The sequence below is a fragment of the Orcinus orca genome, chromosome 15 (genome assembly GCF_937001465.1).
Source record: "Orcinus orca chromosome 15, mOrcOrc1.1, whole genome shotgun sequence".
NCBI lineage: Eukaryota > Metazoa > Chordata > Mammalia > Artiodactyla > Delphinidae > Orcinus > Orcinus orca.
The window spans coordinates 55,478,608-55,492,897 of NC_064573.1; the positions used below are offsets into that span (position 1 = coordinate 55,478,608).

A 14,290-nucleotide genomic window follows, 5' to 3' on the forward strand; every position below is an offset into this window, starting at 1 on the left:
AGACTCCGCACTCCCAATGCAGGGGACCTGGGTTCTATCCCTGGTTGGGGAACTAGATCCCACACGCATGCCACAACTGAGTCTGCATGCCACAACTAAAGATCCCACATGCCACAATGAAGATCCCGCATGCCCCAACTAAGACCCGGCACAGCCTAAATAAATTTAAAAATAGGATGTAGGATGAGGATAAAGTAGTTTATAATTTATTCCTGAGACTTCAACATACTAATTGGGCCTTTTGAATTGCTTGCTGTGGGCAGAGACTGTAGATATTTAATCACTTGATAATTTATTAGTGATACATTTAATTATTATAAGATAACTTTTAAAATTGACGAATAGTTGATTTACAATATTGTATTAGTTGCAGGTGTAGAGCATAATGATTCAGTATTTTTGCAGATTATACTCCGTTATAGGTTATTACAAGATAATGGGTATAATTCCCTGTCCTACGCAGCATATCCTTGTTGCTTATCTATTTTAAATATAGCAGTTTGTATCTGTTAATCCCATACCCCTAATTTATCCCTCTTCCCTTCCGTCTCCCCTTTGGCAACTATAAGTTTGTTTTCTTTATCTGTGAGTCAGTTCATATAATTTTATTCCCGATATGAACATGACATGTTGGACTACTGCTCTTACTATCCATTTTTATAAGAAAAGATAATAGTAGTAACCATTAATGATAGTAGTGTGCATTGAACATGACATATTTATCTTTTTTAAGGAAAAAATTGTGAATTTTAGACAAGTTTTCCTCAATTGTGAAATACAATAGGTAAAAACCCACCTGCAGTTTTATTATGCTTGAAAATAAATCAGTGTGCATTTAACATGGTATTTTGTTGTTCTCCCTTGATAGACTGCCTCAGTTAATAAAAAAGAGTCTTGTCATAGGAGAGAAGGTGAATTCAATCTGGAAGTCCAGAAAACTTGTTCTTAAATTCTAGCTCCGATTTTGAGTTGTTGTTTGAACTATACAATAGATGATAAAGGAATTAATACCTGTTTCATGCAGTTCTGGTGTTATTTCCTTTTATAATTTCCTGCTTTTGAAAGAATAGTGTAGAAGGCCTTACTTTCTCAAGACACTGACATTAGGGTTCCTGAACTGTACTTGTTTTCTTTATTCCACGATAACTCTGCCCACAGGATAAATGAATGAATGAATGAAGCCATCCATCCATCCATCCATTCACATTTATTTTTTGTTCTTGAAGCCCCCTTACATTGTGTGTGCCGTTTCCAGCTTTACTGAGCTACAATTGATATATAACACTGTGTTAATTTAAGGGGTACCACCTATCGACTTTATACAATTATATATTGTAAAATGATGACCACCATAGCTTAACATAGCTAACACCTCATCACATCACTTAAGTGCCTTTTTTTTTTTTTTTGCGCTGAGAATGTTTAAGATCTACTCTCTTAGCAACCATTCACATTTATTGAGGGCTTCCTATATGCCATGCACTATGGGAGCAGAAGATGCAAGTACTGATAGATTGGTATTTGCCCCCAGGGATCTCAATCTGTGGAGGGAGAGGTAGAATTTGTGGCGGGAGGGGAGCGAGAAGCACACAAGTGTGGCTGCAATGAAGTTACGACATTGCTGGAAAATACATACTAGACAGTTCAGTTACCATGGAAACTGCTTCAAGGAGGTCGTACTTGACTTGAGACTTGGATGGTGGTCCAGACTGCCAGCTGGACCCAGGGAGAAAAAGAGGGTATTACACGAGAGGAAACAGCATATGTGGAGGCATGGCCTCGAGAAAGGGCAGTGTGTTCTGCAGGAAACACCAATTTGCGTACAATACATGGAGAGTTCAAAACAAGCTTCACTCCAGACTGAGCCTCTCCGGATGGGATCGCTTTGTAGATTAAGCTGAAGGCACTCAGTCTCTTGCTAATAATCTTGACTTGGTTTAAAGCACAACAGGTCTTTTTCAAAACGCCTCTTCTTGGATTGCCTTTTTCCTATGAGTAATAGGGAGCTGAGAACAATAGAAAATCGGTCCTTTGGTTTCTGTGGGTCTTTTCTCAGTCCACATTTCTTTTCCCTCCTCAAGGAAATCCCCAAACCATCCTTTCTTCTGAACTGATCACTCCTCGCCGAGCAGGGCCTTCTACCCTCGGCTTGGCACCCTCCCTGCCACACCCCAGCCTCAACCACCACTCACCAGCTCCCGCCGCCACAGGACCTCCCTTCTGGTTCTGCCTAAAATCCCCACCCAGGCGGCACCCTTCCACTTTCTCCTTCTGCCCTTCCTCTAACACACGGCACTGCGGTACCTCCAACCACCTGTCAGGCGCACATCTAAGGCTCAGAGGGCCTCCCCAATACCCCCTGCCCCCCTCCCAGCCCCCCATGCAGCAGCCTTTGTAATATCCCCTTTCGTACACTATCAGCTCCTTTGGAGTCATCTTTCGTTTCCTAAAATATCACCGCCGTATTAGTTTCCTGGGGCTGCTGTATCAAATTGTACACATTTAGTGGCTTCAAACAACTCACGTTTCTTCCCTTACAGTTCTGGAGGCCAGAAGTCTAAAGTTGGTTTCCTGGGCTGAAACCAAGGTATCAGCAGCCCTGAGCTCCCTCTGGAAGCTCTAGGGGATGATCCATGTCCTCGCCTTGCCCATCTTTCCTCCACTTCAAAACTAGCAGCACAGCATCTTCGAATCTCTGTTTCCATGGTCACGTGGCCTTCCCCTGTGGTCAAGTCTCCCTCTGCTTCCCTCTTACAAGGACCCTTGTGATTCCATTGAGGGCTCACCCAGATAATCCAGGATCATCTTCCCCTCCCAAGATCCTTAGCTCAGTCCCACCTGCAAAGCCACATTTGCCCTCAACAGTCACATTCACACTTTTCTAGGATGAGGATGGGCCGTATTCGGAGCCATTTCTCCATATACCCCATCCACCAACACTACCAACGTGGAGGAGGACTTACTCTGTGCTGGGCGACAGTTTACGTGGTGGGCACCGTTATTATCTCTGTTTTACAGATGAAGAAACAGGCGCAGAAAGGTAAACTGATGTCTCGAGGCCACATAGATAGAGAAAGCGAGGTCCATCCACCTTAGGAGCGTGTGCTCCTCACATGATGCTGTACTGTTGTCCCTCAGCTTTTGGTACCATGTGCGTCCGTGGGTTGGTTTGGATCACAAGGACCCTAAAGACAATCACGGTCAACACAACGTGGATAATTGTCCAGAAGTCGTAGATGCCCCTTTTCTAGCTGCACTTCAAGAGATTTCTCCCGCAGAGAGCACCGCTAATTAAGGGGTCGGGTGGAAACAGCAGCAATTTGCTTCCCCCTGAAAGGCCGCCGGAAGCCCCCTGAGTAGTCTGACGTCAAGCTATGACTGATGAATGTTAAGATCTAACTGAGCTCAGGCAAAAGCGCTGTGGAAGGAGTAATCACAGAGCAGGACCGGGAAAGACATTCATGTTGAAAAGGACAATGGAAATAGAACAGAAACGTGAGGCCCAGCTACTCTCACCGTGGAGAGAACAAGAAAGGCAGAAAAAGGCACTGAGCCTGGAGAAGAAAGAATACAGCACAAAGAAAGGTGCTTTCAGGTTAACAATAAGGGAAGAACACACTCAGGGTGCACTGGGGAGGCCAGAAAGCAAAGGAACAGGCAGGCGGTGAAAAATCAAGGATTTTTCTACCATCCACTGTTCATTTTTAAGATTACAATTTTCCCTCACTCCAGGGCGGCGGTGGGCCACGTGGAGGATAGAAAGAGCTGGCTCCTGGAATCAGACAGACCGGGGGGCCCATTCGTTAATATCAGTGTTACTCATGGCAACCTGAGCCTCAGTCTTCTCATTTATGAAACGGGTATAAGCACATGAAGATGAAAGAATTTACATGAATGGCTTTAGCACTGTTCTTTGCAGGAATGAGTAACATAAAGAATTATCGCATTTGGTTTCTGCAACCTCATCAAGACAAAAGGTAATAGGGCTTCCCTGGTGGCGCAGTGGTTGAGGGTCCGCCTGCCGATGCAGGGGACGCGGGTTCGTGCCCCGGTCCGGGAAGATCCCACATGCCGCGGAGCGGCTGGGCCCGTGAGCCGTGGCCGCTGAGCCTGCGCGTCCGGAGCCTGTGCGGGAGAGGCCACAACACTGAGAGGCCCGTGTACCGCAAAAAAAAAAAAAAAAAGGTAATAAAGTCGTTAAGGAGTCCAAGTTTCTATTCATGCAGTCGGATAGAATTTTCTTTGGGCTCGTTTGTGGCCACACTGTGAATAAGAGACCAGATATCTACCTTCATGAAACTGAGTGGAATAGGCAACCCCATGTAAAACGAAGGAGCATGATAAGGAAATAATGGATGTGATGAGAACCATGGGGAGAGACTGGACACAAACATGGCCAGTCAGAGAGGGCTTCTTGGAGGAAGCGTCATCTCAGCCAAGACTAAAAAGTTCACAAGGCGTAAATAAGGAAGAGAGGAGTTCGGAGTGAATGGATATGAGAAAGTTAAAAGTACATCAGTGTGGATGAAATGCAGAGTAGACAGAGGGAGTGTTGAGAAATCAGGCTGTGAAAGAAAAAGGTCCCCAAGTATGTCATGCCCTGTAAGTCATGGGAAGAAGTCTGGACTTTACCACTGGGAGTATGGAGGAACCATTGAAGGATGTAAAAACAGAAGATTTACTGATTCTATCTGTATTTCAGAAATGTCATTTGGACGCTAGTATTGGGTTGGCCAAGATGTTCGCTCAGGTTTTTCCGTAACATCTTACGGCAAAATCCGAGCGAACATTTTTGGCCAACCCAATATATAGAACGAACTGGATTAAAGGAAACCTAGAGGCAGGAAGAACACTTAGGAGGAATTTATACTAATCTAGGTGAGAAACTATGGAGCTTCAACAAGGATAGTGGCAGAGGGGATGAAGAGAAGTGAATAGAAATAAAATCTGTAGGACTTGGTGATTTTCCCATCCATTCATTCATCCATCCAACCAACTCTTAGGGGTCTACCTTAGAGATGTAAGGGGAGGTAAAGGGGAAAATCAAGGTTTTCCCCTCTGTTTCTGGGCTGAAAAAATGGGTAGACGGTGGTCCTATTTACAGGAGTAGGAAATGCAGGTTAAGAAGTCTTGTGGGGAAGATAGTGAGCCCAGTTTTAGAGATGTTGGCTTTTCAGTAATGCCTTTACTTTTTTTTTTTTTTAAATTTTATTTATTTATTTATTTTTGGTTGCGTTGCGTCTTCGTTGCTGCGCGCGGGCTTTCTCTAGTTGCTGTGAGCGGAGGCTACTCTTCCTTGCGGTGCGCAGGCTTCTCATTGCGGTGGCTTCTCTTGCTGCGGAGCACGGGCTCTAGGCACGTGGGCTCAGTAGTTGTGGCACGTGGGCTCAGTAGTTGTGGCTCACGGGCTCTAGAGCGCAGGCTCAGTAGTTGTGGCGCACGGGCTTAGTTGCTTCGTGGCATGTGGGATCTTCCCGGACCAGGGCTCGAACCCGTGTCCCCTGCATTGGCAGGTGGATTCTTAACCACTGTGCCACCAGGGAAGCCCACCTTTACTTTTATAACGCAGATACCCTCGGCTCCTCCAGCCTGTGTGCGTCAACGAGGTAACCTTAGCGATAGTAACCAAGTGTAGCGATGTTCCAGTCCCCCTCTCATCTTTGCTCCTCCTCCACCTAATTCTGATTGTCCCCACAAATGGGCTTCACATGTATTTGGGAACAAATCTGTTTGCTGCCTTCTGCTCAAGCCTCCTCGCTGTGTGCCAAGAACTTGTTAGGATGGCGGGCCATCTGTGACCACGCTGTTGCCTCGGTTACCACTGCCCTCCGTGGATGGCGGCTCCGTGGTCTTTCCACGTGTGTGTGTGTGTGTGTGTGTGTGTGTGTGTGTGTGTGTGTGTGTGTGAGAGAGAGAGAGAAGGGAAGGCAGAGGTGCTGCTTTCTCTAGATTTTCTCCATTAATTAACACAAAGAGTTAATGAGTTAGTCTGTAACACCTGCTTTCATCTGGCATCACTAAGCATGCCTGGAAGGACTAGGAACTTTGCATCTCATGGTGAAGGGTGAGTGGGTTGACCACTGTAGACAAAAAGAATCACCGAAAGGATGCTGGTCAAAAACCCTGCATATTGCGCTTCCCTGGTGGCGCTGTGGTTGAGAGTCCGCCTGCCGATGCAGGGGACGCGGGTTCGTGCCCCGGTCCGGGAAGATCCCACATGCCGCGGAGCGGCTGGGCCCGTGAGCCATGGCCGCTGAGCCTGCGCGTCCGGAGCTTGTGCTCCGCAATGGAAGAGGCCACGACAGTGAGAGGCCCTCGTACCGCAAAAAAAAAAAAAACAAAACAAAAAACCCTGCATATTGAAATCATCGGGTTGGTTTTAGGTGGCAGTAGTGGATAAAAAGTCATGCTGGTATCAAAGTTTTCTTATTGTATAAATGACAGGAAATAGAAGACAACAACTTGGGGGTTAGAGTTTGCTTTCTAGTTTGTTCATTTCTTCCAACTTCCAAATGGACACAGTGCAACCCATAGGCTCTGGATCAGTGATGCTGGGGAGAAGGGAAACGGGGGGAAATGTCAGAAATAAAGAAGCAATAAAAGTGCATGGGACAGTCAAGCATGGTCTGGAGTGATGAGGTCTCAGACGGAAAGGGGAGAAAGAGGAAAAGAAGACAAACACCTTTACGAACCCCAAGCACTCCGCCATGTTTGAGCTTCCAACGGTCCTCCACACAGAGAAAAGCTGTGAAATTGGACATATTTTAAAACCTTGAAGTATGAATAGGTAACATATGTTCTTAAAAATGAGCTGTGATAGACTAAAATGCTACACTCCTACTTCTCATAGGTTTGCTAAATTAGAGGTTTTTCCAGAGAAATGCCTACAATTTGTAGGTGGTACATGGGGGACATGTAAGTGGAACTAAGTCTTTAGCAGTGGCTAAAGACTTGTGCTGAAACTTAGCATCCCTTTATGCTTCTAGGAAAAACAGATACTGTGAACAATTTAGAGGAGGGGAGAAGAAAAATTCTTCCTTTTTCTATAAGAGTCTGATTGCAATGTTTAAAGATTTCCACGAAACAAAAATATCTGGTGTCACAGCTCATCTCCCACGCATAAAAACAAAATGGGAAAATTAGGTAGGAAAAGGAGAACCATTTCCTTTCCATTTCTCCAAAATTTCCCACATACTTTGGCTGTTTTGAATAGATCTTCTGAAATATCTTTTGAGGTCACCTACTTTGAGAGAACAGAGTCTCTGATTTTCAGGTGACATAGCAACGAGCCCAGAAAACAGAAATCTTATTTTTCATTTTTGCCATTCTTCTTGAAAAGAAAAGATGGTAATTTCGTCCCCACCCCATCTTGCTAAGCTTTTGCTAGTCTCGGGGATTTGTGCTCCGATCTGACTAAAAGAAAAATCTCCGTGTTAAACCCTGAAAAGCTGGATCACAAAAAGAAATCCCAATCTCATAACTGTTTCATCACATTTTGATTTTAAGATATAGTAGCCAAGGTAGCCATGAAAGTCTCACAGGGGTCTGATGGTTTTTTATTCCCTGAACTTCAGTGGACAAACAAGTACGTTTTCCACACGAACTGAAATCCTGGCAGCCACAGTAAATCAAGAAAGTAATGAGGAAAATGCACATTCCCGGCACGCTGCTATTTTAGAAACAGTCTTACAAAATAAAACCCACCTAAACCGAAGCTGTGGAATAATTTTAGCAATTGAAAATTACTACCTTCTCTAGAATAACATGTACTTAGAAATGAAATGACTCAGAAACCAGCACGAAGTATGTATTCTGCTTTCCTTGTAGCATACTCAACGTTTAATTTACAATATATCACGCTAAATACATTCAATCATCAGGGCTTATATCATGTTATCTGTCTTTGCTGCCTCTACCTATTCTGCTCTTAAGCTAAATTCACTTTGCATTGTACATGATAACAATATTATCATACAGATGCCATTCTTTCTAAAAAGCTGGATTTCTCCCTCAGCCCCTCCAGTACCAATAAGTAACGAAATCAAAGGAAAAGGGCACACCGATGGGGGGTGGGTACTCTTTATGAAATTGTTCATCCCAAATTCGCAGACATCGTGAAACATGACATTAACTCCAGTATGTTAAAAGAAAAATTATGGATTAGCACAGAAAACAAACACAAAGAGACTATTTCTCTCCTTTTCCATAGCCCAGAATTGCCATTAGCTTACCTTATTAGCTGAAATGCCAAACAGAATGTCTTTATGGAAAAGTAAGTTCATTATTCATCTCAGCTTTGATTTGGTCTAGCGCAGCTGAGAGCATTTAGCTTCTCCCTGTGATTTGCCGATGCAAAGTGGGTGAGTAAGGCAGTAAACACAGAACTTGGGAGGTGGGGAGCGGTTGGCCCGTGGCTCACAACTCTAGACCTGCAACTTTACAGTTTCTTTCATATGAAGATAGTTAACAAACTCAGATCTTATCACCGAAGTGACTACTTAGTGGAGATTTTTAAGTCCGTTCAGTAGGCAGGGCAGTTGCAATGATAATGTCCTGCCTGTTCACGGTCCCAGCAAAATTACCTTGCTGTTTTTAGCTTGGTGGATTCTTGGACTATTGATTCACTTTGCAGCACGTTAGTGGATAATATATATTTTGTCAAGGAGAAATCCACGTGGGGGAGCGATCTCTGTAATTTTCTTTAAAAAGAAAACCTGCTTGTCTGACCAGTGAATGGCAAGATAGATGCATTTTACAATTCTGAAGATAAGTGTGCACACACACACAACATTGTGTTGGATACAACATTCCGGTAGCTCCTACAGACGGAGACCCAGAAGCAAGATAGCAATAGATATCTGTCCTCAGGTCATCGAATTCTCTTTCAGAATAAAAAGTCACATTCTTTAATCATTGATTCATTTTCTTCAAATGAATTAAACATGTTCTAGAAACCTTTCGGCAAACACTTTTTCTTTCTTAAAAAATGACTTCCATAGAAAACATCCCAAAAGAACCTTATTTAGTGAAAGTGTCTCATTTCCAAGATGGGCAAAGGAAGTGTTGCAGTTTCCTCTCTCAAGCGTTTTACTTCACAGAATTCGAGCAGTCTCATTTACTAAGATCCAGCTTTACCAAGGAAAATATGCAATCACAACAGCGAGACAAGTCTTGGATAATCAGTAGACAAGGACAGCGTTACTGAACAAAGCAATTTTAGCTTAAAGACTGTTTAAGCTTTGACTTTGTCACCATGCAAAATCAAGCCCCCAGTTCTCTCCTGAATTAATGAGAGCATGGCTGCCTCTAATGAGAAATGATAAAGAAAAAGCAATAATGGTTGATTTGCCTCAAAATGTTAAACAGAGTTACCATATGACTCAGCAATTCCACTCTTAGGCATATACTCGGGAGAAATGAAAACACGTGTCCACACAAAAACTTGTACACAAATGTTCACAGCACCAATATTTACAATAGCCCCCCACAAAAAAGTGGAAACAGTCTTACAAGAGCCCAGACACAAAAGTGGAAACGGTCTTAATGTTCATCAGCTGATGAATGGATGTAAAAATGGGATATAGTCATATAATGGAATATGATTTGGCATTAAAAATCAAGTATTGACACATGCTATACCATGGATGAATTTTGAAAACAGCATGCTGATTGACAGAAGTCATCACAGAGTATATGATCCCATTTATATGAAATGTCCAGAACAGGCAGGATCTATGGAGACAGAAAGTAGCTCGGTGGTTGCTCTATAGGCTTGTGGGCAGTGTACTGGGAAGTGAATACAAATGGGTCTCTTACTGGAGTGATGAAAATGTTCTTATTTAGATGGTGGTGATGTTTGTGCAACTCTGTGAATACACTAAAACCACTGAATGGTATATTTTAAATAGGTGAATTTTATGGTTTGCACATATCTTAATAAATGTTAATAAAATTATTAATTTGTCATAGAAATATTGTCATATAATGGTTGCAACTACAAGAATTTGTTATATATAGTAAATTTTGCAAAAGGTAGATAGGGAGAGGTGGGGAAAGTGTCAAGATAACCCCAAACTTGCAAAATCCTTGAGAACTCATGGACTGTAGACCTACCTGAAGAACCATTTGTGCTGGTTTTTAACCATGGATAATTTTCCATAAGAAAAACCCCCCAAATCAGAGAGAGTGAGAGCAAGAGGAAGAAGACGAAGAAGAAGAGAAAGAGAGGAAGAAGGAGACTAGTTTTTTTATTTATTTAACTTTTTATTTTATATTGGAGTATAGTTGATTAACAAGGGGACACTTGTTTTTGATTAGATAGCATGAAAGGACAGGTGATTCAAGAAGGAAAGTAGGATCCCAAACCTTAATTCTGATGATATAACAGCAAGTGGTTGAGATGAGAATAAAAGAAGAAAGCCTTTAAAGAGACCACAAGAATTGAACAAGGAGGGTTTTGAAATGCTCAAATTAAAGGAACTTGTTTCTAACAAGAGAGATGGGTTCACAATCAAGGAAGAATACACGTAAGTGATGAGCGTCTACAGGAATTGCAGCAAGAGTGCTAAAACCCAGAATTAAATGAAGTTTGAATTAAAAAATAATAAAAGCGATAAAAAAAGCCAGGGACAGTAAAAAAAAAAAAAGAAAAAGGCTTTTGGAAAGATATGAATTGGAACAAACAGAAGAACAAGGACAATCCTGAGACGTGGTCCAGATGGTGTAATGTGAACAGATGATGATGAAGGAGGAGAAAGGGGAGGTGGAGAACTAAACATCAAACTCTCAAACTTTACCATTTTCTGTATCAAAGCAAAGGATCTGCAAATTGGAAAGGTTGGAAAAAGAAGCACGGTGAAGAGAAATCTGAATTTCAGGAAAACCTCTTGTATGCAGATGACTCATACATTTGTATTTTCAAAACTAAAAACAGAGTTACCATATTATCCAGCAATCCCACTCCTGGGCATAGATCTGGAGAAAACTATAATTTGAGAAGATACATATACCCCAATGTTCATAGCAGCAATATTTACAATAGCCAGGTCAAGGAAGCAGCTTAAATGTCCATCGACAGAGGAATGGATAAAGAAGATGTGGCGCATATATACAATGGAATATTACTCAGCCATAAAAGGATAAAATAATGCCAGTTATAGCAAGATGGATGGACCTAGAGATTATCATACAAAGTGAAGTAAGCCAGGCAAAGACAAATATCATATGACATCACTTATATGTGGAACCTAAAAAAAAAAAAGATACAAATGAACTTAGTTACAAAACAGAAATACACCCACAGACATAGGAAACAAACTTATGGTTACCAAAGGGGAAGGAGGGGGGACACATTAGGAGGTTGGGATTAACGCATACATAGTACTATATATAAATAGATAATCAACAAGGACCTACTGTACAGCACAGAGAGCTATACTCAAGATTTTGTAATAACCTATAAGGGAAAAGAATCTGAAAAAGAATATATATATATATATATATATATACACACATATATATATATATATATATATATATATAAAACTGAATATAACTGAATCACTGTGCTGAACACCTAAAACTAACACGACATTGTAAGTCAACCATACCTCAAAAAAATTCTGTTTTCTCAAAACTAAATTTGTATTTTCATTCCAGATCTCCCATATGAACTTCAGGTACCTGACAACTTTACTTAGATTCCTTGAAGCACTTCACATGCAGCACCTTCAAAATCAAACTCATTTTCTCTTCCCCCTTTCCTGCCCACACCCCACTGTAGCTCTTCTCGAATTCCCTACTTCAGTGAATGGAAACACCATCTTTTATGCAAGTCAGAGACAGAGGTACCATTCCGGACACTTCCTTTTCCCTCAACATCGCCAAGTCCTATAGATTGGGAAGCTCTGGAAACTATCCACCTGCCTCAACATCACTGTCACCAGCCTAGTCCAAGTCACCATTTTCTTTCACCTGAGATGCTATACTTGTCTTCTAACTGGTTCTCCTTTCATTTTATTTATCTTTTCACTTCCTCTAAAGGGATGTTTTCAGAAGGCAACGTGGATATCATCTCTCCCCACTCCTGCTGTTCTACGCACACAAACAAGGATATAAAGATTCAAATTTTAGACACTACCTCCAGGACCCTGACAGATAGAGTCCTGCATATCTTCCCAGACTCATTTTGCACCACCTTGGTGACCTAACCACACTAGATTTATTTCTGACCCTTTTGTTTCTCCCTACCTTTGCCTGATTCCCCTGGCTCATTGTCTAATTGACTTTAAATCTTCCTTCAGACCCGATCCCAACCGCTATTTCCTAGGGTGTGCTTCCCCCAACTTCTTAAGTCAATCTGCTATCACAGTATCATAATCTCCTTTGTAGGTACTGAGCAAACTGATCACTCGGAATAGGTTTTTACTTACGAGTAGAGGGTTCAGAAGGTACTTGGGCTACTACACTCTTGGTATCTTTGAAGACACTTGCTTGGGTTGCCTCTTAGTTTTAAACTCACTGTGGAGAGACCTGATTTCCCACTGGTCACTCTTCTAACAGGGCAAGGACGAGGGATGGGTTGTATGGAGGGAAAGCAGGGAAGAAACATTTTTGGCTCAGGGACCCAGCAGTCTGATCTTAGGTGCAAGATGTTTAGGGTACTGCTAAGAAATACTAGTTGCCCATCCCCTAGAATCTCAAGGGGTCCTAGTCCTATGGGAATTTGAAGTCAGCCACAGTTCCTGCCAGCAAAGAAAGGGACAACCAAGACTGCAGACAGGGTAAGCTCCCAGCATAATTCAATGTAGCCCTTGCCACGGTAGTAAATTTAAATTTATTTGTGTCATTGATTTGAGTAATGTTTATCTCCCCACTGATAATGGGAGCATGAGAGTAGGAATCAGGTCTGTTTCTTTCTTTCTTTTTTTTAAATATCTTTATTGGGGTATAATTGCTTTACAATGGTGTGTTACTTTCTACTTTATAACAAAGTGAATCAGTTATACGTATACATATGTTCCCATATCTCTTCCCTCTTACGTCTCCCTCCCTCCCACCCTCCCTATCCCACCCCTCCAGGCGGTCACAAAGCACCGAGCTGATATCCCTGTGCTATGCGGCTGCTTCCCACTAGCTATGTACCTTACTAGAGTCTGTCATACAGAGTGAAGTAAGTCAGAAAGAGAAAGACAAATACCGTATGCTAACACATATACATGGAATTTGAGAAAAAAAAAATGTCATGAAGAACCTAGGGGTAAGACAGGAATAAAGACACAGACCTACTGGAGAACGGACTTGAGGATATGGGGAGGGGGAAGGGTGATACATACATGTCTGTTTCTGATCATCACTGAATCCTTTGCAATTACACAGGGCCTGCCAACAGTAGACATTTAATAAATAGTTTTTGAATGAATCAGTGAAAGAGCTCTTAAATTGGCAGGCTGTGGTGGGAGGGTAATGATAGCATAATTGCTACTAGTGAAATCATTTAAAGCATATGTTCTATGTTGGGTGTCAGGACTAGTCTTCTTGTTTATGAAATCTGACCATTTTATATCGTTCCCTTGTCATCACAGCTGTGATCTCGCTACTGCATGAAGATGCACTATTAAGCATTTTGCTTAGAAAATGAGCATGCAGGATGTTTTAAGATATCATAAGATTTATTAAATTCATAATTTAATTTCCCCAGTGAAGACATTTTCCTTTTGAAAGGAGGGCACACCTAAAAACAATCAACTTAAGTTGCCGTGCTCAGGCAAATTACATCTTTGTGTACACAGGGAGCTTTCGGTAGGACCCCAGAATCAAGGTGGGTAATTAAAACCTGTCAAAGAAAATGTGATGGGGAAAGATGAAGATGGACAAGTCTTTTGAATCATCCAAAAGAACACAGCTTGATGGGCTTGAGTTTACAAAGCAGCAGCCTCCTAGAACAGGCTGTTAAAGGAAGATCTCTGAGCACCGGAAGAAGCAGCTTGCGTTTATGAAGAAGTAGTATGCTAGGCTGACTGTGTTTTACTTTTATTTTTGAAGATTAACTTGGTCGATGGGTATACATATAACCTGAGCTTCCTTACGCAAAGTCATCTTTCTAGAAAGAAAACAGGAGGAAAATATTTCTAAATGTTCACAGGACTGGTTTCCACTGAATTTTCTCACTTCTCTTCCTGGCAGCCATTCCAAACAACAAAAACAATAATACAACAAAACAAAGAGAATTACCCAGAAATCACATTTTCAGCAAAACCAGCAGAACACCCACAAACTCCCAAATCGGAGT

General features: G+C 42.0%; 1 protein-coding gene across 20 annotated transcripts in view; it reads right to left on the reverse strand.

Moving 5' to 3' along the window:
* The window catches only part of DLGAP1 (DLG associated protein 1), an 833,306-nt gene that overhangs the window by 277,908 nt on the left and 541,108 nt on the right, over window positions 1-14,290 (reverse strand). For 2 of the 20 annotated variants that reach the window (XM_004275939.3, XM_049698300.1), the window contains exon 1: window positions 8,232-8,516. The exons of 17 other annotated variants lie outside the window; for them this stretch is intronic. In XM_004275939.3, coding sequence (XP_004275987.1) covers window positions 8,232-8,282 — 51 coding nt within the window. In that variant the 5' untranslated portion in view covers window positions 8,283-8,516. Of the gene's footprint in view, window positions 1-8,231; window positions 8,517-14,290 lie in introns of those variants that run through there. One more of the 20 variants, XM_004275941.3, reaches the window with a different exon arrangement.